At 40.1% G+C, this 22,396-nt stretch overlaps 1 protein-coding gene across 2 annotated transcripts in view; it reads right to left on the bottom strand.

The window, feature by feature from the left end:
- VCAN (versican) overlaps positions 1–22,396 on the bottom strand; it is a 136,523-nt gene that overhangs the window by 28,254 nt on the left and 85,873 nt on the right. Inside the window, exons 11-13 of one of the 2 annotated variants that reach the window (XM_040341695.1) lie at positions 21,044–21,094; positions 12,411–12,569; positions 12,224–12,306 (exon numbers count right to left, since the gene is read on the bottom strand). In XM_040341695.1, coding sequence (XP_040197629.1) covers positions 12,224–12,306; positions 12,411–12,569; positions 21,044–21,094 — 293 coding nt within the window. The remainder of the gene's footprint in view (positions 1–12,223; positions 12,307–12,410; positions 12,570–21,043; positions 21,095–22,396) is intronic. The other variant, XM_040341698.1, reaches the window with a different exon arrangement.

Genomic DNA, 22,396 nt, shown 5'->3' with positions numbered 1-22,396 from the left:
CATCCCCTCTGCAAAATAACATTATGTGCCCCTGTGTCTCTGTTATATAAAAAAAGATGCCAATCTGTACCTTTTATCAGAGCATCTCCCAGCACTCACATGACTACTCAGCTCTCTTTCCTCTCTCCTCCCCTTCTTCCCAGCTGACGTCAGTGGGAGTTCTCAGCCCCTCCCACTATAGCTGTCAGCTGAGGAGAGAAGAGAGCCAAGGAGTCACGTGAGTGCTGGGAGATGCTCTGATAAAAGGTACAGATTGTCATCTTTTTTATATAACAGAGACACAGGGGCACATAATATTATTTTACAGAGAGGATGGCATGTTTTTATTGTGGTGGCTTAACAACCACTTTAATTGTGTTAAATTGTGTCTTACCCCAGAATTTCATATTCCTGATATGTGTCTGCTGTACCATGTACTTGTAAGAAAAAATGTCCTGTTCTTATTGTATTGCTTTGTGTGAAACCCCTGGTGTTTCTGCTGGTCCCTCTGCTTTCCTATTTAAAAAAAAACTGACCACACTAAGCAAGAGAACACACTGTGGTCAGCTCTCTAGCTGTGCTGAAAAATCCTCTAATGAGCAGACTTGTCCTCACACACTCCCCCTCCCTGCACAGCCATTCACTGAGAATCTTGGTGTGCTGCTGTTTCTCCTCCCCCCAGATCTTATGCAGCTTAAAACAGAGTAAATGTGACCACTTACAAAAAGGGGGAACATTTACAATGTTTTTTTTTTATAGCTAAATGTAAATGTTTTGCCTTTTATTTCAATTTTAAACTGAATAATCTTTTTTACAATGTGATTGTTTACAATTGTTTTAAGAATAAAATGGGTGGGAGATTAATTTAATTATATATGTGTTTGTTTTAGGGCATACTACCTGTCAGAGGATGACATAGCGTTTGATTTACTAAAGGCAAATAGACCCTGCACTTTGGAGGTGAAGTTGCATTGTGCAAGAGAATTTTCTCCAGAGCTAACTGAATGTGGTGAAGCTCTGCTGATTCCCATCATCCATTCGTGTGCAAACAAACATGTTGTTTCTTTTTTTTTCTAATGGACATGATAGGATATTCTTTGCAAAGTAAAGTTTCACCACATTCTCTAAGCTGTGGGGCAAATTACCTTGCAAAATGAATATATTTGTCTTTTGTAAATAAATCCCCATTATAAGATTTTTTTTTTCACATTTTGATTTCTTTTATAATTTCCAGCTGTGCGTTTTTATAAAAAATATTATTTGTTATAGTCCTTTCCCTGTTTGTGCTTCTCTGTTTATAAGCCACAGGGCAGTGCAGTGGTTTCAATTACATTGTAATTCTCACCCTAATTCTGATTGGCTGCTCAAAACTGGAAAACATTTAAAAAAAAACCCTGGGTGGCAAATTGCTGTGATTGAAAGATGATTGAATCTCCAAAACTGCAGACTCTAAAGCCAGCATTACAGCTTTGTCTACACATCCAGTGGATTTGAGGCAGATATAGGTTCTGATGGAAATGGCCTTTTAGTTCCAATGTGGAAAACCTGGAGAATAAATGATGTCATGTGACTGAGCTCCGTCTGTGTGTTGAACACATACAGATGTTTCAGCCAAGGAAAAGAGGTGGTTCCAGCCTTTGGCAAAACACACAGTGAAAATGTTAACAACCTGTTCCATTATATGTGATGGAGTTAGGACATTTAACCCTACTAAATGCAAAAATGAAAAAACAAACAAATTAAGCCAAAGCTAAACTTTTGTAGCCAAAACAGCCTCATAACATGTCCATTTAAATTCAGGGCAGGGCCAAAAAAGTTTTTAAAATATGTTCATTACCTAATTTGCTTCATTATACCAGTACAGATGTTTATACTACGGTATACATTGTGTTCAGTTGGACACTATAATCTTGGCTTGTCACCTCGGAGGTCTGTATGTAGCTATCTACAGTCAGCAATGCATAACCAAATGCAAAACGTTTCTAGTCTTGGGTAGAGTGGTTAAATGATTAGGAATCATTGTCAAGTTTTTATTGTTCTCTAATGCTGCGTACACACGATCGAAAATTCCGACAAGAAAACCGTGGATTTTTTTTTTTCGACTGAATTTTGGCTCAAATGTGTGTTGCATACACACAGTCACACAACATTCTGACTGTCAAGAAAGCGGTGATGTACAACACTACAACAACCTGAGAAAAATGAAGTTCAATGATTCAGAGCATGCGTCTAATTGATTCCGAGCATGGGTGTTTTTTTTGCACGTCGGAATTAGATATGCATTAAAGAATATCTGAAGTAGAAAGGGTTTATTATAACTGAAGCAGAATCTGGAGGAGCTGTGCATAGTAATCAATTAGCTTCTAACTTTAGTTGGTTCAATTAAGATTTGACAATAAAACCTAACCTGTGTAGAAAAGATTTGTGTACTTATCTCTATTTAATCTGCCCCTGTCACATGATCCTGAAGCTCTGGCTCAAGGAGCGCTCAACAACAGCTGGGAATTCCTGGAGCCATGACATCACCCATAGGCCCCATAACCCAGCCATTGTTGGCGCTCCCTATTTTCCCGTGCAGCAGCCATTTACTGATATGGGGGAGCCAGATCTGTGGGATCACGTGACTGGGCCAGCAGATTAAAAATAGGAAAGAACACACATCATTTTTTATACACATTCGGCAGGATAGATAGGATTGGGGAAAGGGGGGGATATTTTAAGAATAGAAAGTGTTAGGATTTTCTTCTGCTTTAAAGTGTTTGTAACCCTAAAAAAAAAAAAAAATAGATCCTGTTTCTTTGAAGCATGTTATATGTGCTGTATAATTTGGCCCGTTGTATCATCTAAAATATCTGGCTGATCCTGCCTGGTTCTGCCCTCCCCCATGTAAACTGACCACGGTTTATCATGGCTGCTGATTCCTGACACTGTAGTCAGTTTACATTCCTCCATCATCCGCAGCTCTCCTCTGTCCTCCTGCCCCCCCACCTGTTAGCTCTGTCCACTCCTCGGCCCCCCCTCTTCTGCTGTTAAAATAACTGAGTGTTTGTGCTACAATCTCCTCAGTTATGGTAAATTATGTTCCCCAGTGTATGTGTTGTATTTAAAAAAAAGCCGCTATATACCTTATTTTACATAACCAGCCACCTCTCTCCTTCTCTCCTCCTCCTGGCTGACATCAGCGGGAGATACTCAGCCTAACCTGTAGCTGTCAGATCGAGAGAGGCGGCTGGTCACGTGAGCGCTGAGCGACTCTAACAAATAAAGTATATAGCGGCTTATTTTTTTTTTAATATATACACTGGGGCCATGGGCGTCCGCAGAACTTTTTCCAGGGGGGGGGGCATAATTTTTAGGGTCACCTATGCTCCGCTTCTTTGACAATGTCATGAAGGGGAGGGGCTTAGTCATTATCCCATAAAGCGCAGGCATGTGCCCATGATATGCAGCCTCACTGTGCTGATCAAATGTACAGTACAGAGGGTGTACAGTATGTGTATATAGAAGAGGTGGATGGTATTGGTATATAGAGGAAGGAAGGTGGGTATATACAGCTCTATATACAGGACAGATGATGTATATCTGAAGTCAGTGATGATGGAGGAATACAGGAAGGAAGATGGGTGTATATAGCTGTGGACAGGACAGGACAGATGATATGATCTTTCCTATATCTGGCACCCCCTTCACTGATCATACCTGTATGCACTCAGCTGCCCCCCTCATCTGTATATATGTCAGCCCCCTCCCCCTGTACACAAACAGCCTTCTCCCTTCACTTGTACTCACAGCCCCCACTTGTAAGGTCACGGTGGTCTTCCTTCTCCCAAGTCCTGTTTCCACATGTCTCTTTGAAAATACATTACAGGCAGCAAAGCAAACACGAGGGTGCACATACAGGAAGCAGTCAGAGGTGGCAGTAAAGAGCTCTGTAACTCAGTGACACTGATCTTGCAACAGCTGTGGAGCCGACTCACACAAACACAGAGAGAGTCAGCACGGCTACAAATGCGAGCATGGCAGACCCTTGCCGATTCCAGGGGGGTCACTCGCCCCCCTTACCCCTATGAGCGGATGCCTATGACTGGGGCACATCATTTAATATAACAGAGGAGATTGTAGCACAAACGCTTAGTGGCTTAACAACCACTTCAATACAAAGTGTTAGTATGAAAACTTGTGTCAGTAGGGGTTTCTTAAGTGTGTTCTATGCACAGCAGAAGCTATTTGCTTTCAGACTGTCACTTTATAATTGAAAGGCAGTACAAAGACCCACAGAGCAGGCAGGTAGGGGTGGACAAGCAAAAGGGGTAAGAGTCAATCCTCTAACTCACTCCATTTTATATGCTGGCCGTAAATTTAGTATGAGACACTTGCATGCAAATAAAAAGCAATGAAAAAAATTGTCCCAGACATAAATGGAGTATATTTGATAACAATGATAACACTGTCTACTGATGTCTACTCATGTCCATAGCCGTCATTTTAGGTATCATGCGATCCTGCTGGAAAGAATCTTCTGTTATGTAGTGATGTTTAGTAACTTTAGCTTTAGCTAGGCAAGTAATTAAATTGAACTGTTTCCAAACCTCAACTCTGTCCTGTTTCCAAATACCTAGATTTTGGTTTCTAAGTGAGTCTAACAAAATGGCAATCATCCCCTGTGTAGTACATAGGGAAAATGCTGAGCTGTGAAGAACAGTTCAGATGCTGCAATGCCTTTCCATCTGCCAGATAGTGTACCCTGGCACAACATACGCTATGTTCTGTAAAATTTATGTATAATTAAATGCCGGGATCTGCTGTTTATGGAAAAGTGGCACTTGGCCTCTCAGACTTGCTGAAGATTAAGTGATCTCGCTGAACAATTTTATGACAGGCAGTTTGAGACTCTCCAGCTGGGACATTGCCTATTATTGCATTACTTCTATTTACTGGTAAAAAAAAACATTGTGTTTTTGGAGAATAGATATTGATAAATATCTAAAAAGAAAGACCAATTTAAAAGTGCAGCAATTTAATAAAAGATGTGTTACCATGGTGTATAAACAAACATTTGTGTTGTTCAATAAATTGAATTTTTAATTAGATTTTTCAGCTGTCCCTGTGGATTGGGTCAAGCAGTTTATTTTGCTTCTGCTTGAACCCTACAGTAGTTTTGGGCCTGTCTAACAGACAATCAAAAGTGAAGCGATAACCTTACTTATCATAAGAGGACTTTGTCACAAGACTCATGATTAGCAACAGGGCAGATTACAGTGCAGGCAAAAAAGGCATGGACAATAGATCTCCATCATCAATGACACAGGGATGGCATAACAAGTCCCAGAACCCAGATTTGCCCTTCCTTGGTTATAGACAAAAGCACAGTGCTTTTCGATTTTTTAGTTACATGAAACACAATGCTGTTGAATAATTAAAGGAAAAAAGCCAAACACAGGTATTTTTTTTTTCATTCAAGCCAGTGGGCTGAATGAAAATAAAATAAATGTGGGAACCACTGAGGAGCTCACTGTAATAACTATGCGATGTTAGTACAGCAATCTCCCTGCTGAGCTATTGTGTTCTGGTGCCCCCCACCAGAACACACCAGTCAGTGCTTAGCATTCTTACCTCAATATAATAGTCAAGGCCTTCAGTGTTTGTATACATCCAACACAGTAACTCTCACTGTCCTGGCCATGCCTGTGCATTACAGCCCCACAAACTTCTATGGTATCGTCTGCAATCTAAGGACACAGCCTATATAAATCTATAGAAAAATGTTATTTTAGGGGAAAAGGGTAAAGGGAGAATGCAAGTTGTGTCACTTATTGGATAGGTGTCATTAATTGAGTACACCTATAGGGGGTCATCCGTCAATGGGCGGTGCTGGTACTGTAACCGTATTGAGCATATAAGTAAATTAAAGAAATAGAGAAGTGGGGGGGTGGGGGATAGTCTAAGTGAAGACTGCAGTATCTAGATAAGAGGGTTACTTTTAGTAGCAGAAATTGACCAAAAAACTTGATTTAGAAATATATCAAAATGAAATTTATTTAGCACAGATTGGTGCAATTTGACAAATAATCAGATAAAAAATCTAATTAGTATTTGAGAGTTCCTGTACACATAAAACAAGACTTACAAGACTCACTGGACTACAAATAACGGCGCCCGTCTACGCGCGCTGAAGGTTCACACATCAGTGACATGCATCATAAATTAGTTGCAATTTATGGATGCCCCGATCATGAATCGTCGGGACTATAACCAGGATGGTTATATGTGGGGAACGTTAAATCTCACCACATGTAAAATACTAAAGTATCTAATTGATGCTTTACCTGATGGGTGAACCTGTGACTAGGGGGATGGGGGGAGGTGGGGAGTGTGGAGTATGTTGTATGTTGTCAGAGCTCAGAATAATTTTAGAACGTTTTTTTCAAAAAGAAGTATGTATGTGCATTAAATGCATATACAAATTCGGTGGAAGTCCATAGATAATGTGGATCCAAAATTTAGTAGGTTTGATACTAAGTAGTTATTAGAAATTCTGACTATATTAGTACCATGCTAAAATAGCGATACTTTGTTGGTATAGTTAATTCGAATAACATCAATATTGATTAATCAATCAAAGAATTTCCATAGATGTTGCTAGAAGTTATCGTTGGAATCAATTTGAAAATGAATTTCAGGTAATTCTATAATGTTTATAGTATGATTTTATGACAACAATGGATCATGCTCTCGGCACCATGAGGGACTGCTGACCATAGTCTGTATTAGGATTACAGTATGGTAGTGTTGCTTGCTATGTATTCTTTCATTTGTTACCTTGACTTAAATACAGTTGCATCTTTGATCATCCGATCGAATATAGGTAAAATTACCGACCTGTATTTGTTGTGTGTTCGTCTTATTGGTAACGGCGTCTATGACTGTGTAGTAGCAAGTTTATCAGCTGTGTTCAGTTGGTCCGTGTGATCACTATGGACCTTGATGGGCTGGTTGCCGTGATTCGCACAGCTGTTTTTTCCTCCCTTCTTCCGCAATCCCCTCCCTTTAGTCAAGGGAGGCTGCTCGAGGAGCGCTGGGTAGCGTGTAAGTCTTGGTGCTGGCTTTCAAGCAGTCTTATTGGCACTGGGCGCCTCCTCTGCTCAACAGCCCGTAGGCTGTATTTCGATGGAGCAGTTCCTCCGATCTCCCTTCGGTCAGCTGAGCGCCGGTGTAGACGTAGCGGGCGTCGGGTTGTGACGTCGACGCGTTTCGCCGTGCTTAGTGGCGTAGCTTCTTCCTGGACGTACTGCACAGATAGTCGGTGGATGTTATATATTGTTGTCTTGATTGGTGTCAATCGAAAATAACGATCGTTCTAGGAGTTATGTCAGAAATTAACTCAATGTAATACACCAGTGTAGAGGAACTTGTGATTTAAATGAAGTAAGCCCTGATTTGATTTTGTACTACCGTGGAAGTTTACGCCTTGGTTAAAGCAACAAGACAAAACTTTAAAAATATATATTATATGTTGAAACATTAATAATGTAGCAGAAAAACGAGAACAAAACAAAAATTAGAGGTAAAAAATTAGAGGTAAAAAATGAATAATGACATTGTTTGTTGTGAGACTTAAATAGGTATCTCTATGTTATCAAAGGTAATTTTCGTATGAGTATGTAATGATATCAAGGAATACAGTAGGGGATTTACATAAAGGACAGTCAACATAGACTAAGGTGGTGCATATGTATAAACATTATTTTAGAAGGAGGTAAGGGGTGAAAGAACTATTATTATGTTGTTTGTGGAGGAAGAAAAATTAGTATATCAGCTGAATTAATAAATGACCAATTAGTTTATTCGCTTGCATTGATTTAGTCATATAATTTTAATTTTAAGTATTAAGATGTCATATAGTAGATGAGCTAAGGATTCAAGAAAATCTGTAAATTTAGCTCTGTATTTAAGCCGGCCGGCGTGAGCGATTGTAAGCGATAAATCCAGAGTTTTTCTTTTTGTAACAATATTTTGTCAAAATCGCCACGTCGACTCGACAGTTTTAGATGATAAATTCCTTTTACTGTTAGTCCACGCGAGTCTCGGTTGTGAAATTGAGCAAAGTGTTTTGCTAGGGGCTTTTCTGGGGTTTTTACTTTCTCGTTTATCTCCCTCAGATGCTCGCCAATTCGTACCTTTAGGGGGCGTTTCGTTTTCCCGATGTAGATTTTTTTACACGGGCATGTGATCATATAGATCACGCGTTCCGTAAGGCAATTGATTAGATCCTGGATCTCAAAGGATTTCCGTCCCGTAGAGTCCGTGAATCTGGACGTGCGGTCGACGTATGGACAGATATGGCACTTGGTGCAAGGGAACATGCCGTGGGAGCGGGGATAGTTTGTAAGCCATGTGGGATCAGGCGCCCGTATATATTCTGATCTAATCAGTCTGTCACCGATGTTTGGTGCTCTACGTGCCACTAGTTTTGGTTTGTCAGTCACTATTTGTGCTAGTGGTGGGGCATTGGTTAGTATGCCCCAATGTTTTTCGAGTACTGTTTTGACTTCCTCCCACTGTGTTCCAAAGGGAGTAATAATTCGTAGGGGTTCTGTAAAGTTTTGGGATATTTTATCTGATGATTCACTCTTAGTTGTAAGTAATTCTTTACGTTCCCTTTTTGCTGCTTTTTTACGGGCATTTTTTATTTGTCTGTGTGAATATCCACGTTCTCTAAAGCGATTGTAGAGATCCTGGCTTTCGCGACGATAGTCGCTTAATTTAGAGCAATTGCGCTTAATGCGCAAAAATTGCCCTATTGGGATGCCGTTTTTAAGCGACGCAGGATGGTGGCTTGTGGCGTGGAGCAGCGTGTTCGCCGCAGTATCACAGTGGGAGGAAGTCAAAACAGTACTCGAAAAACATTGGGGCATACTAACCAATGCCCCACCACTAGCACAAATAGTGACTGACAAACCAAAACTAGTGGCACGTAGAGCACCAAACATCGGTGACAGACTGATTAGATCAGAATATATACGGGCGCCTGATCCCACATGGCTTACAAACTATCCCCGCTCCCACGGCATGTTCCCTTGCACCAAGTGCCATATCTGTCCATACGTCGACCGCACGTCCAGATTCACGGACTCTACGGGACGGAAATCCTTTGAGATCCAGGATCTAATCAATTGCCTTACGGAACGCGTGATCTATATGATCACATGCCCGTGTAAAAAAATCTACATCGGGAAAACGAAACGCCCCCTAAAGGTACGAATTGGCGAGCATCTGAGGGAGATAAACGAGAAAGTAAAAACCCCAGAAAAGCCCCTAGCAAAACACTTTGCTCAATTTCACAACCGAGACTCGCGTGGACTAACAGTAAAAGGAATTTATCATCTAAAACTGTCGAGTCGACGTGGCGATTTTGACAAAATATTGTTACAAAAAGAAAAACTCTGGATTTATCGCTTACAATCGCTCACGCCGGCCGGCTTAAATACAGAGCTAAATTTACAGATTTTCTTGAATCCTTAGCTCATCTACTATATGACATCTTAATACTTAAAATTAAAATTATATGACTAAATCAATGCAAGCGAATAAACTAATTGGTCATTTATTAATTCAGCTGATATACTAATTTTTCTTCCTCCACAAACAACATAATAATAGTTCTTTCACCCCTTACCTCCTTCTAAAATAATGTTTATACATATGCACCACCTTAGTCTATGTTGACTGTCCTTTATGTAAATCCCCTACTGTATTCCTTGATATCATTACATACTCATACGAAAATTACCTTTGATAACATAGAGATACCTATTTAAGTCTCACAACAAACAATGTCATTATTCATTTTTTACCTCTAATTTTTTACCTCTAATTTTTGTTTTGTTCTCGTTTTTCTGCTACATTATTAATGTTTCAACATATAATATATATTTTTAAAGTTTTGTCTTGTTGCTTTAACCAAGGCGTAAACTTCCACGGTAGTACAAAATCAAATCAGGGCTTACTTCATTTAAATCACAAGTTCCTCTACACTGGTGTATTACATTGAGTTAATTTCTGACATAACTCCTAGAACGATCGTTATTTTCGATTGACACCAATCAAGACAACAATATATAACATCCACCGACTATCTGTGCAGTACGTCCAGGAAGAAGCTACGCCACTAAGCACGGCGAAACGCGTCGACGTCACAACCCGACGCCCGCTACGTCTACACCGGCGCTCAGCTGACCGAAGGGAGATCGGAGGAACTGCTCCATCGAAATACAGCCTACGGGCTGTTGAGCAGAGGAGGCGCCCAGTGCCAATAAGACTGCTTGAAAGCCAGCACCAAGACTTACACGCTACCCAGCGCTCCTCGAGCAGCCTCCCTTGACTAAAGGGAGGGGATTGCGGAAGAAGGGAGGAAAAAACAGCTGTGCGAATCACGGCAACCAGCCCATCAAGGTCCATAGTGATCACACGGACCAACTGAACACAGCTGATAAACTTGCTACTACACAGTCATAGACGCCGTTACCAATAAGACGAACACACAACAAATACAGGTCGGTAATTTTACCTATATTCGATCGGATGATCAAAGATGCAACTGTATTTAAGTCAAGGTAACAAATGAAAGAATACATAGCAAGCAACACTACCATACTGTAATCCTAATACAGACTATGGTCAGCAGTCCCTCATGGTGCCGAGAGCATGATCCATTGTTGTCATAAAATCATACTATAAACATTATAGAATTACCTGAAATTCATTTTCAAATTGATTCCAACGATAACTTCTAGCAACATCTATGGAAATTCTTTGATTGATTAATCAATATTGATGTTATTCGAATTAACTATACCAACAAAGTATCGCTATTTTAGCATGGTACTAATATAGTCAGAATTTCTAATAACTACTTAGTATCAAACCTACTAAATTTTGGATCCACATTATCTATGGACTTCCACCGAATTTGTATATGCATTTAATGCACATACATACTTCTTTTTGAAAAAAACGTTCTAAAATTATTCTGAGCTCTGACAACATACAACATACTCCACACTCCCCACCTCCCCCCATCCCCCTAGTCACAGGTTCACCCATCAGGTAAAGCATCAATTAGATACTTTAGTATTTTACATGTGGTGAGATTTAACGTTCCCCACATATAACCATCCTGGTTATAGTCCCGACGATTCATGATCGGGGCATCCATAAATTGCAACTAATTTATGATGCATGTCACTGATGTGTGAACCTTCAGCGCGCGTAGACGGGCGCCGTTATTTGTAGTCCAGTGAGTCTTGTAAGTCTTGTTTTATGTGTACAGGAACTCTCAAATACTAATTAGATTTTTTATCTGATTATTTGCCAAATTGCACCAATCTGTGCTAAATAAATTTCATTTTGATATATTTCTAAATCAAGTTTTTTGGTCAATTTCTGCTACTAAAAGTAACCCTCTTATCTAGATACTGCAGTCTTCACTTAGACTATCCCCCACCCCCCCACTTCTCTATTTCTTTAATTTACTTATATATAAATCTATAGGTCTGCAATAAGTATGTGTAGACATGGTGTGGACAGGATAGTGAGACTTGTGGCACTGGATGTAAATGCATAGTGGAAGCGGCAACCATCAGATCTAGATTAATATGCATCCAATAAGGCTGAGGCTGGGTAAGGTTAGGTAAGTAGAAAGGGGCAAAAAGTATAATTGCATTTTGTCTTAATGCCACCATCATTGATTCCTCATTGCCATCTACTCTCCCTAAGTGTCTATACCTGGTTCTTCCAAAATGCCTTCATAGGCAATGTGTCCTACCTGCAGCAACCAGGAGAACAGATGTAAATTGAGAAACTGTTAATTAGATCAGATCAGATCAGGTACTACGACAGGTACTGTTTATATTCCACAGTCAGTTACAGAGATTGCACGGGATTATGAACAGAATGAGATTAAATGGCTACACTGTCAAAATGGGATGGGTAAACAGTGGGGTTAGCAGGTCAGACTGACACCGGCACTTGAATGCAAGGGGCTGTGAAATTCCAGATTGATTTATTACCCATTGCCTGCATTGTTTGTGATCAGGGAGTTCTTTGTTTGAGAGGTATTTTAATGCTTGTTAAGCATATAATTAGTTTGGTGCCCATAGTCTGGCAACAGGTTCACTTGAAGTTCAAACAATGCTTATAAATCATATTCCAATTGTAAATCAAATGATCAATTTAGCTAACTTACCAGTGTGCTTCCATCAGTCCAGCGGAAATCATTCTCAAACATCTTATCATTCAGGCCAATCCACTGATAATCATGACCCAGGCCTTTTAGAGAGAAGAGGAGGCAGAGGGTATAAAAAATGTAAATAAGGGACAAAAAAAGGAAAGGATCATGCATCATAAAAGTTCTAAAATAATCTAGCACTCACGGTTTACAAAGTTCTGTTCGTCCTGTGACAAAATGCTAGTCAGGTGACCTCCTTGCACGCGACACTCTCTCTCAGCTGCATCCCAAGTGCGTCGGTGGGCAAAATATTTATAGCAATGTCCTTGGAATTTGTGCCAGCCGTAGTCACAGATCTCTGTATCTGTTTTAAAATGTAATAAATTATTAAAGATATTACCCGTTGGAACAAATATTTTTATACACTAAAGGATTGGTTATTCAACATATAGTGAGGATGTAAATTTTAGTACAAGTGTTAGTGGATGGTTTTGAATCATAATGTTTCTGTTAATTTGTCAAAATACAGTAGCACATGACTAGTGACCCCCAAAGTAGCCTAACTCTCATTGTCAAATGTTTTTAAGTCATTTTTCTCTTAAGCCTCGTACACACGACCGGTTTTCTCGGCAAGAAAGCTGTGGGGGGAGCTTTTTTCAGTGAAAACCGTACGTGTGTATGCTTTCTCATCGAGAAAAACTGCCGGGAATCCCGACGAGAAAAATAGAGAACCTGCTCTGTATTTGTTCGCAGAGTGTTTCCTGCCGAGAAAACCATACGTCAGTATGCTTACCTGTCCCCAGGTAAACCCGCGCATGCTCGATAAGACTTTGACGCATGCGCGGTAGCATACAAGGGTAGTGTAGCAAGATGCCAGCGATGGCATGGAATGTGATGAGCGCAGGCTCGTCGTAGTCAATGACGTCACCGCGTTTTTGCCATTCAAAAGAACGGCGGTTCTTTTGAATGGCCGTCTGTATACACGGCAAGCTTGCCAGGAATCCCGTCAGGAAAAAAACGGCAATTTTCCCGACGGGATTTCCGTCATGGGTACAGGGCTTTAGAATCAAATGTTAGGGGCTGTTACATTTGCCAGATGAAAGACAACAGGGAAACTGATACAAGCATACTAGAAACATTATGGGAGTTATTTGTTATGCTTGCACGAATGTTGACACATTCGCAAAGCAAATGTTTAAATTGGGCCCAGAGTGTTGTCCAAGGTTACACATTTATATTTCTAAAATCCCTAACTGAAGCTGAATTGTAATCACAAAAGGGTGCATGATTCATCGCTGCATTCTAGGCATAGACACGTTTATTCTAATTTAAGAACTAGATAGCAGTTAGTATGCCAACTACCTGGTTTATTTAATATCTCACATCCAGCTTGTCAAAAGACTTCTCAAGAGTGTCAATCTATTTCAACATGACAACCAGTATATGATATATTCACTAGCAAGCATTACGCAAGAAAACACTGCTTACTGGAAGATGGAATGTTGTAAAAATGTACAGTATTGCTTCTACTTATTCTTTGTTTCAATGTAAATCGATGGCCTAAGCAGCACAGTTATGCTATGATAGCATATAAATTAGCAAGCACAGCAACCATCTGTCTTATGATGGTCAGATGGTATTGTGTGAAAAATTCTGCAACTATGCACAGAATTTAATAAATGATAAAACAATGTTAAAGGCTTGTATATGAAAAATGCACCGAAAAAATTGTGTTTAAAGTGGAATAAAACTTAGAGAGACTCTAATGCCACGTACACACGATCGGTTCATCTGGTGAAAACGGACCGATGGATTTTTTCATCAGATATCCGATGAAGCTGACTTTCATCAGTCTTGCCTACACACCATCAGTTAAAAATCTGATCATGTCCAACGCGGTGACTTAAAACACAACGACGTGCAGAGAAAAATGAAGTTCAATGCTTCCGATGGACCGCTTTCATCGGACGAACCGATCGTGTGTGGGCCCCATCGTTTTTTTTACCATCGGTGAAACCTGTTTTAAAATTATCTGATGGTTAAAAAAACTATAGAAAAAAACGATCGTCTGTGGGGAAATCCATCGGTCAAAAATCCACGCATGCTCAGAATCAAGTCGAAGCATTGGTGGAAGCATTGAACGTCATTTTTCTCTGCACGTTGTTGTGTTTTACGTCACCGCGTTAGTCACGATCGGATTTTTAACTGACGGTGTGTAGGCAAGACTGATGAAAGTCAGCTTCATCGGATATCTGATGAAAAAATCCATCGATCCGTTTTCATCGGATGAACTGATTGTGTGTACGTGGCATTTGCAATAAAAACCTAACAGAGGATTAAAACACATTTCCGCATGTATTACAGTTAAGTTTTTAACAATACTTAACCAAATATATCCTTGCGTTAAAGCGGATCTCCACTCTAAAGTGAAGTCACGCTGATCGGCACCCGCCCCCCCCCCCCTCCGGTGTCACATTTGACATCTTTCAGGGGGGAGGGGGGTGCAGATACCTGTCTATAGATAGGTATCTGCACCCACTTCCGGCCACACGCTACGGGCAAAAGACGGGTTTTTCTGACTTCCCGTCCGTCCCCCGTTGTATGCTGGGAACACTCGGCTCCCAGCACACAGCGGGAGCCAATCGGCGGGCACAGCGCGACTCGCGCATGCGCCGTAGGGAACCGGGCAGTGAAGCCGGAGCGCTTCACTTCCTGGTTCCCTCACCGTGGATGGAGGGGGGAGCAGCAGGGTGACGAGCGATCGCTCGTGCTCTGCTGCGGACGGCGCTGGACTCCAGGACAGGTAAGTGTCCTTATATTAAAAGTCAGCAGCTGCAGTATTTGTACCTGCTGGCTTTTAATATATTTTTTTAGTGGCACATCCGCTTTAAGTTTAATAATCTAGAGACTTATTTATGAACAGTAAATGTGCTTCCAATCACACTGCGCGTTTCATTTTCCAATGCAGGTTAGGAAATAGGGGCTAATTTATTTTTTATTTTTTTGCTTTGAGGCTATTTTTGGACATTAATTGAATGGCGTAGTATTGTTACGATAATAGTCAGATTGGGTAATAATAGTATGTAAATGAGTCACCACCAACTGTATTTGTTGGGTAACACCACTGTACTAATTGATCATGAGGGATCAATCAATTGGCCATAATTAATTAGTTAGCTCCTGTTGCTACCGCCAGTCTTGGGCAGTTGGGAAGGGGTATCACATGGGAGTGGGCATATTAAACAGCAGGCAAAAATTCCTCAGTGCATGTAGACCCCCTAACAGCCCTTTCTTCCTTTGTGCCAAGACTCAAAAGTCATTCCTTTGTACGAAGAACAATTCTGACTACTGTCCATAGTATCCTATCTCAAGCCAGCTTTTAATAGCCTGACTACAACAAAATAAATAAAAGCTTTTAAATGATTAGTGGTCATAAAATCAATTAATTAAATACTTTAAACCTCTTTACAAAAACTTAAACATAGAACTGGAGCTTCTTTTCAAAGCCACCAACCAGTTCCAGTTTTCCTTATTTTTTTTATAATCCTGTATCCCTGCATGTAATGATATATTTTCCCTTATCATGCCTTAAAATACCCTTCAATATTATTGAAAATGGAATTTCCTATCTTTACACTTCAGTGGTCTGTGTTGCCCGAGCTGAGTAACAGTCACTTCCTTCATGACAAACGTCCTCACACAGACTTGTATTGTAGAGTAGAGAAGGAGGTGTGTCTAACCAAGTCTGTTACTCAGCTGATTACAGAGGGCACTAGGTCTAAAGCTGGTCAAAGATGGCTCGAATCTCAACCAGTCCCTGCTAAGAACAGGCTAAAGCCTCACACACACACACACGATCGGACTTGCATCGGACAAATCAATGGATTTTTGTCTGAATGGCATTGTCCGTGAACTTGTTCTGCATACCGACGGCAGAACTTTTTCAGCCAACACTTTTTACCGCCACCCTTTGCGCGACTTTTGCTAATGTTGTCTGATGGTTAGCATTGGTTTGAAGCATGCGTGTTTGTGCTTTGGATTTTAGTCCGACGGACTTGTGTACACAAGATCGGATGATCCGACGGAACACATTTGTTGTCGGACAATTTGAGAGCATGCTATCCCACATTTGTTGTCGGAAATTCCGACAACAATTGTCCGATGAAGTATACAGACGGTCGGATTATCCGACAAAACACGTCCATCGGACAATTGCTGTTGGAATATCCGATCGTGTGTACGGGAAATTCCGACAAAAATTGTCCGATGAAGCATACAGATGGTCGGATTATCTGACAAAACACGTCCATCGGACAATTGCTGTTGGAATATCCGATCGTGTGTACAGGAAATTCCGACAACAATTGTCCGATGAAGCATACAGACGGTCGGATTATCCAACAAAACACGTCCATCGGACAATTGCTGTTGGAATATCCGATCGTGTGTACGGGAAATTCCGACAACAATTGTCCGATGAAGCATACAGACGGTCGGATTATTCGACAAAACACGTCCATCGGACAATTGCTGTTGGAATATCTGATCGTGTGTACGGGCCTTAAGATTCAAATCGTCTATAAACAGGCTGATTGTAGCTAAGTTGATCCATCAATAGACTTGGGTACCAAAAGCGTTTCCACAGGAGGGATTCTCCCATAAACACTGACTGTGATGATGGGGGATACTAATGCCTTGTTTCCACTGAACGGAACGGTTCGGGTCAGTATGTTTGGGACGGTTTAGAATGGACCGGTCTATTCTCCTGAGTGTTTCCACTGCAAATCGGAACGTCGAGACCATACAGGATTTCGAAAAAATGCCTAGCGCATCCACCAATCAGTGAGATGTATTTGTAGGTCCGCCCTAATGGAACCGTTCCATTTTCTATGGCCCCACATCTGAAGCAGGACCCAGAATGGTCCGGTACGGTTCGCTTTTATGGCACGCTTTCATAATGGAAACACCCAAAATAGCGTACCAAACCGTACCGAACCGATCCACTCAGTGGAAACAAGGCATTAGTGATTTTCTTTCCTGCAACCCATTGTGGAAAAAGAAACGAAAGAAAGGAAGGAAAGAAAGAAAGAAAGAAAGAAAAATAAAGAAGGAAGGAAAGAAAAAAGAAAAAAGGAAAGAAAGAAAGAAAGAAAGAAAGAAAGAAGGAAGGAAGGAAGGAAAGAAAGAAAGAAAGAAAGAAAGAAAGAAAGAAAGAAAGAAAGAAAGAAAGAAAGAAAGAAAGAAAGAAAGAAGGGAAGAAAGAAGGAAAGAAAGAAAGAAAGAAAGAAAGAAAGAAAGAAAGAAAGAAAGAAAGAAAGAAAGAAAGAAAGAAAGAAAGAAAGAAAGAAAGAAAGAAAGAAAGAAAGAAAGAAAGAAAGAAAGAAAAAGAAAGAAGGAAGGAAGGAAAGAAAAAAGGAAAGAAAGAAAGAAAGAAAGAAAGAAAGAAAGAAAGAAAGAAAGAAAGAAAATTGGCTACATTATTAATAGTCCTATTTGTCCATTCTTACGTTCCGGTACATTTGTTTTTCAGTATTTAGTCATATGTGACAAGAATTCATAGTCACCAACAGTGTAAAGGAAACTTTTAAAAGTGCGTAAATACAAGAAGCTGTTTAATTTTTTACCTATTAGATCACTGGAGAAGTTTATAGGTGTGAGCGCATTTTAGAACCTTAAAGCACATTTTGTTGTAAGCGAAATGTAGAGTTTGACAAACTGCAAGCCGTAAAAATTAATCTGAGCATTAACCCACACCCATCCTGTGGTACAATGTGGTACATGATCGATCTGCTTGGCAGTTCTTTAAATCCAATGAATTTAGGACTGACGCGGCAAAACGTAGTCTCCTGCCAGACGAGTGTGTCTACATTGCTAATACACTTTTATTTTGTCTGGCAGAATGGAAATTTGGCTAGGGATACTTTTTCCAGTTCCCAAACCACTGCAGAGCCCTCAGCAAAGGGAAAAAATGAAATACAGAGACAAGGAACTAAAAATCTGTTACTGACTGATAAAATGGGAAACATTTAACCAGCTACGAAAGCAGTCCTGCTGGTATTTGCTGTCTTGTTTCACTGACTGACCTGGGATAGTGAGTACATTTCAGCTTTTACTATATTTTTGATATTTTATTCTACAGACATAACGTACCATAGGAGAGAAAGTTACATGAACAATAACTTTCCTTTTCTAACAATTTCACGAAATGGCAGTTTTATCCAAAGCTCAGTCAACAAGTTGCGAGTGTAATAAAGACCAAAAAATTCCATTCTGATGTTTAATGTTCCATCAGTTTGGAGAATGGAAGTCCTGCATGGAATTGCAGAAGGTAGGCTATTTTCAACTGCTCATTCTGCCTTTTCACAGTGAAACATGGTACCTACCTACCTAAAGCCACCTTTAGAATCTGGAATTTGGCTGAAATTAGGTGCTTTTGTGCTTTTGGTGAAATGTTATGAAGCTAAATTTTAAAGATACGTCGGGTGGGATTTACTAAAACTGATGTACACAGAATCTGGTACAACTGTGCATAGTAACCAATCAGCGTTTACGTTTTATTGTCAAAGCTTAAAGAGGTTGTAAAGGTTTGTTTTTTATTTTCTAAATAGGTTCCTTTAAGCTAGTGCATTGTTGGTTCACTTACCTTTTCCTTGGATTTCCCTTCTAAATGTTTTTTTTCTTCTTTGTTTTCTTTGCCTGCATTTCTCACTTCCTCTTCCTCCTCAGTAAGCAGTTCTGGCTGACTAACCCCCAGCTGGAACGGCTCAAGTGATGGGGGCAAGCTTACTGAGGAGGAACAGGAAGTGAGAAATTCAGACAAAGAAAACAAAAATTTAGAAGGGAAATCAAAGGAAAAGGTTAGTGAGCCAACAATGCACTAGCCTAAAGGAACCTATTTAGAAAATAAAAAAGAAAACTTTACAACCCCTTTAATTGAACAAGCTGAAGTTAGAAGCTGATTGGTAACTATGCACTGTTACACCATATGCAATGTGCACCAGTTTTAGTTATTCCCCCCTTCCCCTGTCACAACTTAAAAAAAAATGCATACAAAAGCATAGAAAAATCTAGTAGTTTACATGTTTACTTGCAGTGTTTTTCTTTTCCTTATTTTTTTTTCCACTGGCTTGCAGTATGCCACTACAGTTGCTGACAAATTTGACTTTTTCACAAAGAGTCAATTCCCTAGCACAGCCCCCTTCTTCTTTGCATTCCATAGCCATCTCCTGTTCTGGAAGTGTCTAATTACTGTCTGTGCTAGCCCAGCTCCTACACCTATCACCTCACTACATAACTGTTTATGTAAGTGCCAAGGGAGGAATGAAGATCAATACTATAGGGTATAACTTGAGTTACAGCTCTGGGGCTGCTGACATCACGTCAAAGATGACCGGGCCCTCTCAGGACTTTTAGATGACTACAGAAGAAAGACCTTTACTGTTAAATAGCATGCCTAAAATATGTTTTATATATATATATATATATATATATATATATATATATATATATATACACACACACACTGCATTGTCAAAAGTATTGTGACAACTGCCTTTACACGCACATGAAATTTAATGGCTTCCCAGTCTTAGTCCGTAGGGTTCAATATTGAGTTTGCCCACCCTTTTGCAGCTATAACAGCTTCAACTCTTGTGGGAAGGCTGTTCAGAAGGTTTAGGTGTGTGTCTTCAGGAATGTAAAGTCTTCCAAAAGCATATTTGTGAGGTCAGGCACTGATGTTGGACAAGAAGGCATGGCTCGCAGTCTCCACTCGAAACCATCCCAAAGGTGTTCTATTGGGTTGAGGTCAGGACTCTGTGCAGGCCAGTCAAGTTCCTGTACCCTAAACTCACTCATCCATGTCTTTATGGACCTTGCTTTGTACACTGGTGTGCAGTCATGTTGGAACAGGAAAGAGCCATCCTCAAACTGTTCCCACAAAGTTGGGAGTATTAAATTGTCAAAAATGTTTGATATGCTGACGTTCCCTTCACTGGAACCAAGGGGCCAAGCCCAACCCCTGAAAAACATCCCCACACCATAATCCCCCCTCCACCAAATGATTGGGACCAGTGCACAAAGCAAGGATAGTGTAAATTATCATGGGAAAATTGCTCTTGAAATAAATAGTCAGGTGAAAGACTTTTAAAACCAAAGGGCCTATTTAAAAAGTTTTATTTCTGAGATGATACTATTTTATAATATAATATTATTATCATTTTAATTTTATATATATATATATATATATATATATATATATATATATATATATATATATATATATATGAATATTTCTACAATTATATACCGTCAACACTTTGCATAGTGCTTTACAATATAATACAATTTAGAAACTTGCTAATATAATACTATTGTCATCTCCTCCGTCATGGCATGTATTTATGCATGTTAGTGTCCAAATTCAAACAGTTGTGAATACACAAAGGTTAAAACTATAAGCCTAGATAGCAAATAGCAGCAAAATGTACAGAAGCTGTCAGTGGTTATGATGTAAATCTTACTAGATTGCTACTTACAGTGTACAGGGCAGTGCAGACAAACTGCATACATAAAAACAGCTTGCAGACAACCAATGAAAACATCAGCAAATGCAGACAATGTGGAACACACAAATCAAAGTGCCAGCATTAAAGTGTCTTGGTTCGCAGAGAGCTTAGCAGAGCTGTGTCATTTACCATCCCAGTGAAAATAATGAACTTTTTCCCAAGAAGCAAAGCTAGCATGTGAAGTATGGAACAAATAAATACAGTCATCTAAAAGGGTTTCACAACTTAAAATCCCACCATCACCACACCAATGAGGGTCTAATGATCTCACTATTGTATGAAGATCCTGTTGGCTGGCACCTTTGTTGTTGTTTGACTTTCTCTGCATAAAGTATAACAAAAATGCTGACTTATAATAGAGAATAGAAAAAAAAAAAGACTATAACAACACATCTGTTCTCCTATATTTAATTAGCAGTTTTCAGATCCACAGTGTCTGTTGCCTTTATAACCAGTGTTCCTCAATACAGTCCACAGCTGCAGAGTTTACACACAGGGCCGATCACTATGCAAGCCGCTTAGGGCCCCCGCAAAGCTGCAGAGGGCCCCCCAAATTACTAGAGGCCCCACCTGGTGAGAAGTCATTTTCGGCCCCTCACCCCGCTTCTCAACTGGCTGGCTGCATGGGAGAAGAGGTAAGAAGTCAGCACCTCCCTCCCCCCGCTTCTCACTTTAATGTAAGATGTCATTTCCGACAGCAGAACACCCCCTCCCCCCGCTTGTCAACTTTAATCTTTAATGTGATATGTCACTGTCGGCAGTGCCCCCCCACGCGCGCGCACTTCTCAACTTTAATGTGACATGTAATTAATGCTTAGGGCCCCAGGGAGGTCAGGATCGGCACTGTTTACACAACTCACAAGGGTGTTTTTTCCCTCTTGTTTAATGTAACTTAACCAATTAAAAATGCATAATCTGATGAAAAAAAAGCGCATAAAAAGGAACAACTTTGATTGCAAACCACATGTTAAAATGATCAATAGGTCAACTAAAATATAAATATAAATATAGACAGCTAAAGACATATGGATAAGTCAATGTTTCCTGTAGAGTGAAGCTTGGCACCAACCATTTCACATTCCAGAGCTCCCTGTTGGTCAACTAATGCAATAGGCAGCCTCCCTGATCAAAAAGAAGGCTTGGGAAGCTGAAGAGGGAAAGTCAGGATTGGCTTTTACAGAAAAAAAATACAAACAAATATACAAATATACAAATTGGACTTTAACGGTGCCATAATAAAAGCTTATACAATTTTAACCATAAAAAGTTTTTTTTTTTTGTACAGACCAATACAAAATGTAAAACAGTGTCGATGTAAACTGAGCAGTAATACACTTATTTGTTAGCAGACTCCAGGTGCCATTGGAAAGTTTCATTCACAATTATAGAAAAATGCAAAGTTGTTAGCATTTTTTTTATTTCCAATGATGGTTTCAAACTGTTTCCACTCCGAAAATCACACTGTTTAATAGAAACACCTGTCTGCACATGCCTTAACACACTCCTGGGAACGTGTAGACCCCACATGGCACCCCATATGAACCAAGTGGGAGGAGCCGCAAGTGGACCTCATTCCTCCAGCCCCGTAGATTCCATTACCCATTATGCTTTCAGTTAACATGGA

This window comes from Rana temporaria, chromosome 1 (assembly GCF_905171775.1).
Source record: "Rana temporaria chromosome 1, aRanTem1.1, whole genome shotgun sequence".
In the NCBI taxonomy this organism is placed as follows: domain Eukaryota; kingdom Metazoa; phylum Chordata; class Amphibia; order Anura; family Ranidae; genus Rana; species Rana temporaria.
This window is presented reverse-complemented; position numbering and strand designations above follow the sequence as displayed.